The following is a 13515-nucleotide window of genomic DNA, read 5'->3' as shown; positions in this document are numbered from 1 at the left end:
ACCGCCGGCATCATGGGCGGGTAAGCAATATAATTAGGCGCAAAACGGATTATTAGTCAAAATAAGACAATAATTCCTAAGTAAAACTGTACTGTAAAAAAATGTAAACACCTTATTTCCTTACAGTGTCATCCGGCGCGAGCGGCACGGCCGGCGAGGCCGGCGCGGTGTCGTGCGAGGCCTTCGAGGCCGCCTTCGCCGCCACCGCGCCCGCCGCCATCTACGGGGCCCGCGGCCTCGACGACTTGTGCAGGCACGCCGCCGCTCTGCTGGGCGACAAGGCTGCGGAGTGGGAGAGGAGAGTTGATGCTGTAAGTTTACTACACAATAGAGATAAAATAAGTCTTATTACACGATGTTCTGCGAGGCCCAGAGGCCTAGATGACTTGTGTAGACATGCCACTCTGTTGGGGGACAAGGCTGCAGAATGGGAGAGGAGAGTTGATGCTGTAAGGCAGGCTGCCTTAGTAATGTAAGGCATGTACAAACAAGTGTCATTGTGAAGGATGAGGAATTGGAATTAGTTGATAGTACAGTTTTTCTTGGTATAACTTTAGATTCTAAACTCCAGTGGGGACATATTGCTACTCTTTCGAATAGACTGAGTTCTGCAGCTTTTGCAGTAAGCAAAATCCGTCAGTTAACTGATGTCAAAACAGCTCGATTAGTATATTTTAGTTACTTCCATAGCATTATGTCATATGGTATTTTACTGTGGGGTGGTGCTTCAGAGATAAATACCATTTTTGTTCTGCAGAAGAGGGCTATTCGAGCAATATATAAAATGAACCATAGAGACTCACTGAGAGATAAATTTAAGGAAATTGACATCATGACAGTGCACTGTCAATACATTTATGAGAATATTCTGTATGTGCATAAAAATATTGCCGATTTTAAGAAAAATTGTGACATTCATAATATTAATACTAGAAATAAACATAAGCTCGCCGTGCCCTTCACTCGGCTCCATAAAATTAAAAAATCATTCATGGGTAATTGTGTGAGATTTTATAATAAACTTCCAAACCATATTACTGAGTTACCAATTAATAAATTTAAGAATCATGTAAAGCGTAAACTTATTTCTAAAGCTTATTATACCACACAAGACTACATGAATGATAAAACAACGTGGGATTAATTGTGATTCGAAATGATTAATTATTTATTATATTTGAATAATGATGATGAAATGGATATTCCAATGCATGTATTTCCTTTGTTGTTTTTATTATATTTGTTTGACATTTAGAATTTATTCTAGAAACAATCTAGACTAGTATTTTTTATACATTTTTTTTTTGTATGACTATATTTTGTGAAAGTTAAATTGAGTATTAAATTTGATTTATGAATTATATTCATTAGTATTTATATATGGAATAATATTTACAACATCAATAAATTGCTCTGATAATTAGATTAAGATAATTATATGTAATACTGTCTTACTATTCATAAGTGCTTGTTGCTAGGCCTACATGAATAAAGTATATTTGAATTGAATTGAATAAGTTTACTAGACAATAGACGTTATTTCAACGGGATAGGTCTTATTACCCGATGTCCTGCGAGGCCCAGGGGCCTAGATGACTTGTGTAGACATGCCACTCTGTTGGGGGACAAGGCTGCAGAATGGGAGAGAGAGTTAATGCTGTAAGTTTACTAGACAATAGATAAGAGAAGTCTTATTACACGATGTTCTGCGAGGCCCAGGGGCCTAGATGACTTGTGTAGACATGCCACTCTGTTGGGGGACAAGGCTGCAGAATGGGAGAGGAGAGTTGATGCTGTAAGTTTACTAGACAATAGACGTTATTTCAACGGGATAGGTCTTATTACCCGATGTCCTGCGAGGCCCAGGGGCCTAGATGACTTGTGTAGACATGCCACTCTGTTGGGGGACAAGGCTGCAGAATGGGAGAGAGAGTTAATGCTGTAAGTTTACTAGACAATAGATAAGAGAAGTCTTATTACACGATGTTCTGCGAGGCCCAGGGGCCTAGATGACTTGTGTAGACATGCCGCTCTGTTGGGGGACAAGACTGCAGAATGGGAGAGAGAGTTGATGCTGTAAGTTTACCAGACAATAGAGATAAGAGAAGGCTTATAACACGATGTCCTGCGAGGTATAAAGGTCCCTTTTAGTTTTCCGTAAATAACTCTTAACCGGTGGCCCATAGCAAAAAAAATTCTTATACGCAAATAATCTACATAAAATTACTTACACACTATAGTAACTTTTTGTTACCAGCTGAAGAAAATCCGGTCCCTACTGACAGCCAACGCGCACGCGCAGTACCCCGCGGAGTTCGCGGCGCACCTCAAGGAGCTCTCCGTGCCCTTTCTAGTCGTCATCAAGGACCTGAGGAGTCAGGTACAATTATTATTATTATTATTTATTTATTTCAAATAACAAATTGCACCTTACAGCTAATGCCAAAGCGGCACAAATTGGAATACATTAACAACTTTATGTTGTTAATGTATTCCAATTTGTGCCGCTTTGGCATTAACATTATAAGGGAGACTCAACTTTTTAGCGTCACTCGTTGCCATGGTTACGATTAGTTGTCCAGGGGACAAAAGTTCATTGAAATACTGATTTTATGGTACTTAAATGTATCAAACTTGCGTTTTTGTGGTCGTTATAACCAATGTCCATAATGGGCCCCCTACTAAGCATGTTAATAGAACGGCATACAACGTCTCTTCAAACAAACTGTGCCACTGTTGTCCCTTGGACAACGGGACAGGATAACAAAACAAAAAAAGTTGATTCACCCATAAAGCAATAACACATGAGCAGCTAAGACATAGGAATTCATAACGGTATAGTCTACGGTAGGAATTCATAACGGTAACTCTCAGGCATCTCTCTTTCTAATATCCTCTTGCATTCCATTATCACTCGCCCCATCGCACTCACAAACAAATCGCACTGTGGCTGCGCCTCGAGCAGGGAGTTGAGCAGTGCGTGAGCGCGCAATACAATACAAGACTATAGGGACCGCGCGCGTTGGAGGGTCTGCCATCTTGTGGCCTGAATCGGAACCATAAACATGTACATTTACACGTCAAGTGTTTTCTTGTGCATTGTAGGTTCTGCCATCTTGCGGGCTACATCGGAACAATAAACATCAAATTCACGCCTCGCGCCAAAAATCTGACGGCTCCTGTGCTGCCTCCTACAGTTCATGCACGCTCCCTATTGTTACAATCGGAGCGAGATAGTGGGCAATAGGGAGTATTACTGCAATGTTCTGCCGCCAGAGTTTTTTTTTTTTTATACTACGTCGGTGGCAAACAAGCATACGGCCCGCCTGATGGTAAGCAGTCTCCGTAGCCTATTTACGCCTGCAACTACAGAGGAGTTACATGCGCGTTGCCGACCCTAAACCCGCCCCCCCTCGTTGAGCTCTGGCAACCTTACTTACCGGCAGGAACACAACACTATGAGTGCAGCACTAGCACCCATCGTAAACCATAGAGTATCTTATACATACTGTGCCTTAAACTGATGTTTGACAAGTTTTCACTGATAATAAAATATGACATTGATACATCAAGGCGGTTTGTTTAGAAAGGAAAACGCGATCGAATCGAAATTTATTTATCTGCCTCTTCATCGCTCGAATATGCAAGTGATAGAGAGATTAGATGACGAAATTTCGATTTTCTTGTTTTGCGGCAGACCCTCAGATTGTGATGGATTGTGATAGTGGCGCCCCCTTAGCAGAGTTTCGCGTAATATTCCCTATTGTAAGGTAAGTATTTCTCCGTGTGGTGGTCGGCTTAAGAATAGCACCAACCCTAAAAGAACGACGGTGTCGTAAGAGGCGACTAAGTTCACGAAGGAAGCCGTCATCTAACCCTTCGTCACAGGGGAGATAAGCCTCTAAGCATTGGGTTGCAACTTATCTAGGAGAAGGAAAACTCCAAAATCAAACCCGGGACGGAGTCCCCGTTAGGCGTGAGTAGGGTCCAACCTGAAATCTGCGGTAGAGTCCTGCAGCCAACCTGGCTCCACACGTATTGGCTTGCCTTTCCTGTGGGTCCGGCCAGTGAGGTCGAGAGGGTGGCGCAGGTGCTGGGCATCCCTGCGTTTTCCTTAACTCCGTCCCAGGCGGTGTAATGTCTCTAGACATTGCACCATAGATCGTCTGAAATAGACGCTAAGGCCAGTAGTAAGGTAAGTATTTTAAATGGACGAGCTTTGCAAGTATGGAGTGCTTTTCTCGAATATGTTACAAGAGTATAGTCCCAACTGTTAGCCAAATACATCGGTCAAATCCCACAATAAAAAACCAGACAAGTGTAAGTTGGACTCGTCCACCGAGGGTTCCGTACTTCTTAGTATTTATTGTTATAGCGGCAACAGACCTGGTCTGTCACCAGGCTGTATCTCATGAACCGTGATAGCTAGACAGTTGAAATTTTCACAGATGATGTATTTCTGTTGCCGCTACAACAATAAATACTAAAAACAGAATAAAATAAATATTTAAGTGGGGATCCCATACAACAAACATAATTTTTTTGCCGTCCGTCGCAAGTCGCAAGTCGGGCAAGTGCGAGTCCGACTCGCACTTGCCCGGTTTTATTTTTGCTCTTTATGACCTCAGAAATGCATGTATAAAATCTGTTGCGTTTTACCAGCCCACGGTGAATAAAGGCGGACGTGTAGTGTACGTTTTGTCTATGATTACCCCAGAACAGCAGCTGACATGTATCTTCACAGGTGGTCCGAGAAGCGTGCATCACCATCGCGCACATGGCTAAAGTGCTCAAGAACAAGCTGGAGCAGTTCAGCTTGTACATTCTGCAGGAGCTGATCAACCTCATCCAGAACGCCGCCAAGGTGGGTTTATTTATTTATTTAAACTATTGCACAGAATATTAAAAAAAAACAAATGGCGGCCTTAATGCCTAAAGACATTATCTATCAGTCAACCATCAACCATAGCATAAACACCTTTATGTTTAGTTTAGTACCTAAATTATAATACATATAATGGTCTACAACACTTGGTAAACTTGTATGTAAACATACCTTTTAGTTAAGTTTTATGTATGTTTTAGTGAGAACGTTTAAGAAAGTAAGTGTTCCCCTCTATAATATATGTACCTAACAATGTAACCTATTATCCTGTCGCATACTTCTGTTGTTTCTCCAGTAAAAATAAAAAAAACACTAATTCAAACATGGTGCAAGAATTTTACCACATTGTTTTTCTAATTGGACAATATTTATATTGCAATATTTAAACGCAATGATTGAATCGTATGAACGCACCCAAAGTAATGGTTTCTGGACGAAGCATGCGCAGTGTCACAGTGACAGTTGGACGTCAATATGTCAAAACAGCTGATTGACCCTTAAGGTGGTTCGATTTTCATACAAAAAACAATCGCTATTTATTTATTAATTACACAATATTATTACATAAATAGTTGCGCATCTATCTACTTTCGAATATTCATTTGCGCTAAATTAATAGAAAAACTTTGTTTCATACAGAAATCATGCAATAATCAACGTTATATTTTTATAAATTTTACTCATGTGTGTGTGACAAATGTCGTGTACAAATACATTGCGGCGTTGCCACTCCATGCATCGGCGCGACGTTGCGATGTTTGACGCGTTTTTAGCTGACTGTCGACACTGACACTCAGTGTGACCAGGCGTACGATAATTGTCGTACATGTACGATAATTTGGGCCCCGGTATGACGTAATGTTCCAAAGAGCATTATCGTACACTAAAGTACTATAATTTCAGCCCTTGGATGATGCCACCTTAAAGTCTAGTAATTTGAAGCAAAATATGACACTTTCACTCAGAAATAGGCTAAAATTAGTTTCTTTTGGGTGTTCGGCTCCTTGGTGTAAGTTTAAAGTTTAAAATGTCACAACTTCCTGTATACCGTTTGAGTCTATCCCAAAAATACACAAACATAAACAGATTTTTTGCGCAATTTAGACTAAAATTGTCTTTTTTTTATTATTAATTGGAAATTTAAGCTTATTTTGCTAGACATTTTTAGGGGCTGCCTTTTTGATTGGCGTACGATATTTTTTTCAACGGTACAATAATATTGACACTCGAGTACGATAATTCTCTTCCGCTCACCTGGCAACACTGCTGAAACTTGACAGGACCTGGGGGCCTACCGCGAAAACCTAAATTCGCAAATTGCGGGGATCTTTCTCTTTTACTCTCACTAAGACGTAATTAGAGTGACAGAGAAAAATGCCCGAAATTGACGAATTTCGATTTTCCCGGTAGCCGCCCTGGTGCTTGAGGTACTTGATAGAAAACAACGCTGCCGCATGTTCTGAATTGTGATTTTATGTGTTTTTGGATTGAAAATGATAGCAACGTCTAAATCAAGCTACAAAAATCATCGATATTCTGGTCCGCGAAAAACCAGGAAAAGTGTAACTGTAATTGGAGTCTACAAAAATGACCAATTCATAGAAAATATGACCTAGAAACTAGTTCACTTTTATAAAACTCAATTTTGCCCGAGATTGTACTTAGGCGAATACCTAAGGGAGCTAAGTGTATTGATCTTGAATAATTAGTTGGCTAATACATATATGACTCCAACATGATATGGACATTTACATCATAACTATTATACCTAGTTGGTTACTAAGTTCTGTTACTCGATTTCTTTCTTTCTTCCTAGCGTTGTCCCAGCATATTGCCACGGCTCAATGGAGCTTGGGGTCCGCTTTGACAACTAATCCCAAGATTTGGCGTAGGCACTAGTTTTTACGAAAGCCACTGCCATTGCCATCTGACCTTCCAACCCAGAGGGTAAAACTAAGCCTTGTTGGGATTAGTCCAGTTTCCTCACGATGTTTTCCTTCACCGAAAAGCGACTGGTAAATATCAAATGGTATCTGTTCTGAAGTTCTGTTACTCGATTTGCAACCTCTTTATTTCCGTTAAAACAAATGCTACCGAAAAAATAAAAAATTACATAATGTGGTGGATTTGTGAGCTATAATTATATACCACACATAACGCTTATCTCGTCGTATCTATAATGAATTGGGGCCTAAAAGAGAATCATATTCCAATTTTTTGAAACGCTTGTATTACTTTCTATATTAACTAAAAGTTGCCCTAAAATTCAGCTTTTATACTAAAAATGGCTTTAAATATGTTAAATTAACAAAATATATTTTGACAGATGCTTTCGCGCCCAATACGCTCTTTGAAAATTGTGTGACGTCACAGTTTATGGTTTGACACATAACTACATACACACGTAGAAGATACGAACTGTCAACTGATATTTGTCATTTGTTGTTAATCGCCTAACTGTCAACAGTGTCAATCCGAGAGTTGTGACGTCATCAGAATCTTCAATGACGTTTCGAGTTTGGTCACGTGACGTGTGCCAAAAGATATTTTAAATTAAATATTTACAAAAATATGGTCATTATAGGTCCCCTAAAAGTAGTTTAACATGTTCTTATAATCCAAAAGAATTTATTGGGATACAATTATGCCCTAAGATTTGTAGATGGAAACAACCCTATTGCGTTGCACAAATGTGGGCACCCGCCAAACATGATTTTGGGTGTGTCATACTCAGGGCTAACACAGATTCATTTCTGTGAAAAAGGTGTGAAAACCGGAAACTGGAAACCGTTCTCGAACCAATAGTGAAGCCCTTAAGCCACACCCTATTTCAAAACCAGCCATGGATCTTTGAACAGGACTCAGCTCCTGCACATAAGGCAAAAACAACTCGAGCCTGGTTTCGAAGGAACAAAATTGACTTTATTGCCCACGAAGACTGGCCGTCCTCCAGCCCGGACCTTAACCCCCTGGATTATGCCATATAGCAGGTTATTGAGGAGAAAGCCTGTGCTAAACCCCACACAAATCTTAACTCCCTCAAGCGGGCCATAGTTAAGACAGTGACGGAATTAGACATGACAATCGTGCGTGCCGCTATTGATGACTGGCCTCGTCGTTTGAGGGCCTGTGTCAAAGCCAGAGGAGGCGATTTTGAATGATATTGTCATATGTAATTCCTGATTCTGTGTACTTCATTTTAATATATACTTTATTAAACTTTCGTTGGTATATTTTATGTAGATAAAGATTATTTAAGTAACAGAATTTAATAACCAACTAGGTAGAAAACAATGCAATACATAAACACATAAATTGGATATGTGATCCGTTGAATGAAATTGACAATAAATAAAATAAATAAATAATTTTCTATCTCTAGGCATTGTGTGAAACTTCTAGTTGTGTCAAAATATCGGGAAATCAATAATATATACAAACATGGTAAATATCTCATATTTAATTTGTAATTTAATTAAATGTATCGTAAAAAAAATGTTTTAATTCTACTGTAAAATAGTACCTACTTTTTTAAAGGCAGTAAGGGATTGCTTTAATTTTAGAACAAAACAGCGTTTTTTTTTTTTAAAAATACCGGAAAATCTGACTTACAAATTTGGACTTTCTTAGGTTCATTCTACTTAGACTCTTCTCCACCCTAGCATTAAAAAAAGATATCCTAAAATATCCATACCATTACGTCACATTTTAATGTGAAAGAAATTTCAACGTAAAACTAAAATTTCAATACAAATTTTCGGGTTTTTTTAACACGAGGATTGATTATGCTAGTGATTCTGAGTTGGAAGAACCCAAAAATATCATGATGTGTGAGAATCAGATTTTTAATATTTTTATGGAAAACGCTCATATTTCTCATAAAATAATTTATTAATAATAGGTACCTACTTGATAATACTGATAACAAAAAAAAATTTAATGAGTCTCGAACCCACATCCTCTTGCATGTATTTCCACGTACATACCGCAACGCTATTGAAGCCTACTCACGCTGTGCCAAATTGTCTACTACAAGGATCCCAGTAAGACTGTTTGAATGTGTGAGTGATACTTAGAAATAGAGTCAAGAAACATTCTGTCGACATTAAGGGGTAGTTTTTGTACAATGAAGTGTTCAATGTTTGTTGTAATAGTTCAATATTTATTTAATGAGTGCGCTAAACATAATTTACAGTATAGAAATACCAAGACTACTCCACAAAAAAATTAAAACTCAAAATTTGCAATTGTGGCGCCATCTTGTGAGGTTTAAGCTTTGGGTAACCTAATCGAACCACCTTAATTATTATTTTTTTAATTGAAAAGTAGTTATTTTAAATGTTTTCTACGTGTGCGTAAGCTTAAATAATAATAACTGGATGTGACTTTCGTTTTATGTGCAAAGTATCCATGATTTGGCTCACCACATTGTTGTATCGATCTTCATAGTATGCCGGGTAACAGTTTGGTGATATTTAGTGAGTTTTTAATCGGTTTCTCATGTTTTCCAATATAAATTAATACAGAGCACTTGACAGAGGTACTGTTCACAACACATCCACACACACACACACACACACACACACACACACACACACACACACACACACACAAGAAGGCTTGTGTTGTGGGTACTCAGACAACGATATATATAATATACAAATACTTAAATACATAGAAAACATCCCTGATTCAGGAACAAATATCTGTGCTCATCACACAAATAAATGCCCTTAACGGGATTCGAACCCAGGTCCATCGGCTTCATAGGCAGGGCTACCCACTAGGCCAGAATGGTCGTCTAATACTAATACAATATGTTCAGCCAAGGTATGGTTGGGCCGGACTGATACAGTGTTATGTGTACGATGCTTGATACATAAATAATCTTACTTAATTTAGTCGTTATCTTTTATGTATTTTTCAATTAGTTCACTGTATATTATTATATGTCTTTCTTCTTGTCTGTTACCTTTCGTGATTTTCCTCACTTGATGGTCTCATCGGAAGATCAGCGCTGGAAGCCACCAGCAACATGCTGAGATGAGGCCATTTCGTGGCACTTTATTCATTCTTTCTTTTTTGTTATATTATGTAATGTAATGTGTCTTGTTTTTGTTTACGAATAAAAATTATTCTATTCTATTCTAATAAAACCTATTCTTCACAGGTGGTATCATCAGCGGGCACCGTGTGCGTGCGGTACATCGTAACATACGTCCACTGCCCGCGTCTAGTTCCGGTCATCGCCACCAACTTGACTACGAATAAATCCAAAGAGATCCGCTCTACTTTAAGGTAACACCATAGGCTTGCTGAGTTGCCTAAGTAAAGTACGAGATTGAAAAGCTAGATTAACTATTATATACAAAACTTTTTCTACAAGTTATCTAAAATAATACTTTTTATACTATAAAATAATTAATGGAAATTGGTATCTCCGGAGACAAAAGTAAAACGCGCGACTATTTGTCGCCCTTTTAGTCTTCCATGGGAGCGTGGCGGCACGTGATTGGTAATTTTTTTTTTATAGTTTTAAGTGATTTTAGTGATTAAGCAATTACAACATTATCACAGATAAGAAATTTGTTGTAACAAAACAGTTCATCTTAATGTCGGCCATTATTTACGGATTTTGAAGGCACCATAGAAGGTTTATGATATGCGTGTAGATAAAATTGTATATTTTGTTACAGTGAAATCCTAGTGCTAATGCTGGAGAAATGGTCGCAGCCAGCCATCGAGAAACAACTGCCCGTAGTGAGAGACGCCATCCGCCGCGCCTGCATCGACGCCGACAGCACCGCCAGGACGTACGGCCGCAGGTACTGTCCGACAAACAGGTGCCCGCGAGGAACCAGAGACATTTTAACCACGCATTTCTGAGGCAAAAAGAAGGAAATAATGTTATATAAGTTTAGGTCAAACGTCGGTGGCGAACAAGCATACGGTCCGCCTGATGGTAAGCAGTCTCCGTAGCCTATGTACGGCTTGCAACTCCAGAGGAGTTAGATGCGCGTTGCCGACCCTAACACCCCTCCCTCCCCTCGTTGAGCTCTGGCAACCTTGCTCACCGGCAGGAACACGGCTATGAGTAGGGTCTAGTATTATTTGGCTGCGGTTTACTGAAACGTGGATTTCACAAAAAAAAATCGGCTTGTGTATGTATTATTTGTACATGAAATATAATCGCTCTTTGTAAAACTGTAAGTCAAAAATAATTTGAACTTTTTTTTGCAAAGTGTTACTTGTCACTTTTTGACATCTATCAATAAGGATATTTGGACTAGGTCCCATAGTGGCAACATCGCCATCATAAAGGCGTTTTGCACTAAGTAACAATAAACGATGTTTTTTTTTTGTAAGTGGCTTTAACTCTGAAATTAGGCGATTTCCAAAAAAGTTTATAGGACATTTTGGTCTTTAAAAAAATAAAAGTAAAAATTTTTTTTTTAATAATTTTTTTTATTTAAATGCTCTAAAAAGAAGAAAATAAAATTTTCCTTTAAAATTTTAATCATCAACTTATAACCTCGTTATACACAATTTATATGTTCATAAAACGACGTTTGACGACCGGTCTGGCCTAGTGGGTAGTGACCCTGACTACGAAGCCGATGGTCCCGGGTTCAAATCCTGGTAAGGGCATTTATTCCTGTGATGAGCATGGATATTTGTTCCTGAGTCATGGGTGTTTTCTATGTATTTAAGTATTTATAAATATTTATATATTATATATATCGTTGTCTAAGTACCCTCAACACAAGCCTTATTGAGCTTACTGTGGGACTTAGTCAATTTGTGTAATAATGTCCTATAATATTTTTTTTTTTTTTATAAAAGCTTGTCGCGCGATTTAATTGTATAAACAAACTAGTACCTCTTTAATTAAGTAACTTGATCTGCTCAGTTTAAATTTTCAAACATATCTCGCAATGCTCACAGGCACCGTGTATATGATATCACTTACCCAGACGATACGTGGGCACATCCCTATCACTACGCCCTCAATTGAGTGGGTTAACTCGAAAAAAAATGTGGGAATAGCTTCCAGGTAACAAAAAAAAGCATAATAGATTTTTTTATACAACGTCGGTGGCAAACAAGCATACGGCCCGCCTGATGGTAAGCCGTCTCCGTGGCCTATGTACGCCTGCAACTCCAGAGGAGTTACATGCGCGTTGCCGACCCTAACACTAGGGGTGTTTTTACAAGTAACGTATTTTTACAAGCAAACCCTTGAGTGATCACTAGTATATAGAACTAGCATATCGATAGTTGAGTTTATCGATACATGAACTCCCTACTTGTCAAACAATTTTGCCCCACGGATTCCTATGTCTGGTAATGTCATTTTCGATCGTTATCTGCTATGACGTTTTAATGTGAATGTGTTTTTCAGAGCATACTGGGCGTACAAGCGAGCGTTCCCCGCCGACGCCGAGCAACTGTTCGCCCGTCTGGACGCGGCCGCGCAGAAACAACTCGAGCGGGAGAGGAACGTGGGCAGTGTGGACAGCTTGCAGCACGTCGGCACCGGTGGGTACCCTATACGGAGTATTACTGCAATGTTCTGCCGCCAGAGTGCAGCACTAGCATATCCTAAACCATAGAATAACTTATACATACTGTGCCTTAAACTGTTTTTTGACAAGTTTTCACGGATAGTAAAATATGACATTGATGCATCAAGGCGGTTTACAAAGGGCCTATCGGTAAACGCGAAAATCGAAATTCAGTTATCTGCGTCTTTATCGCTCGAATAAGCAAGAATGATAGAGAGGTTAGATAATGAAATTTCGATATTCTCGTTTCGCGATAGACCCTCAGATTGTGATGGATTGTGGTAGTGGCGCCCCCTACGCAGAGTTTCGCGTAATATTCCCTATTATCGACATGCCTCCGATGGTTGGCTTCTTTAAATTAAAAGATATGACATGCCCTTCATGCAAATAGTACGGTCGAGGAAATTGATTCTTTAGCAATAGGGTTGTTTCCATCTACAAATCTTAGGGCAGAATTGTATCCCAATAAATTCTTTTGGATTATAAGAACATGTTAAACTACTTTTAGGGGACCTGTAATGACCATATTTTTGTAAATATTGAATTTAAAATATCTTTTGGCACACGTCACGTGACCAAACTCGAAACGCCTTTGAAGATTCTGATGACGTCACAACTCTCGGATTGACACTGTTGACAGTTAGGCGATAAACAACAAATGACAAATGTCAGTTGACAGTTCGTATCTTCTACGTGTGTATGTAGTTATGTGTCAAACCGTAAACTGTGACGTCACACAATTTTCAAAGAGCGTTTTGGGCGCGAAAGCATCTGCAAAATATATTTTGTTAATTTAACATATTTAAAACCGTTTTTAGTATAAAAATTGAATTTTAGGGGAACTTTTAGTTGATATAGAACGCAATACAAGCGTTTCAAAAAATTGGAAACAACCCTATTTGCGTTTCAAGTAATTTTTGTTGTACATACTTATGCTAAGAGCTGTCCAATGTAAAGTGAACCGTAAACTGCTAAAGAATCAATTTCCTCGACTGTACTTTATACAATCATTATATAATGGAGAGCTTTTCAGTTGACTACCAAGGCAACGAAGATAAAAATAGT

At 38.9% G+C, this 13515-nt stretch overlaps 1 protein-coding gene across 1 annotated transcript in view; it reads left to right on the top strand.

The window, feature by feature from the left end:
- Window positions 1-13515, top strand: part of LOC133532075 (CLIP-associating protein) — a 102096-nt gene that overhangs the window by 42890 nt on the left and 45691 nt on the right. Inside the window, exons 10-15 of the mRNA XM_061870568.1 lie at window positions 127-311; window positions 2258-2380; window positions 4745-4864; window positions 10056-10183; window positions 10582-10710; window positions 12288-12424. Coding sequence (XP_061726552.1) covers window positions 127-311; window positions 2258-2380; window positions 4745-4864; window positions 10056-10183; window positions 10582-10710; window positions 12288-12424 — 822 coding nt within the window. The remainder of the gene's footprint in view (window positions 1-126; window positions 312-2257; window positions 2381-4744; window positions 4865-10055; window positions 10184-10581; window positions 10711-12287; window positions 12425-13515) is intronic.

Source organism: Cydia pomonella, chromosome 26 (assembly GCF_033807575.1).
Source record: "Cydia pomonella isolate Wapato2018A chromosome 26, ilCydPomo1, whole genome shotgun sequence".
Taxonomy (NCBI): domain Eukaryota; kingdom Metazoa; phylum Arthropoda; class Insecta; order Lepidoptera; family Tortricidae; genus Cydia; species Cydia pomonella.
This window is presented reverse-complemented; position numbering and strand designations above follow the sequence as displayed.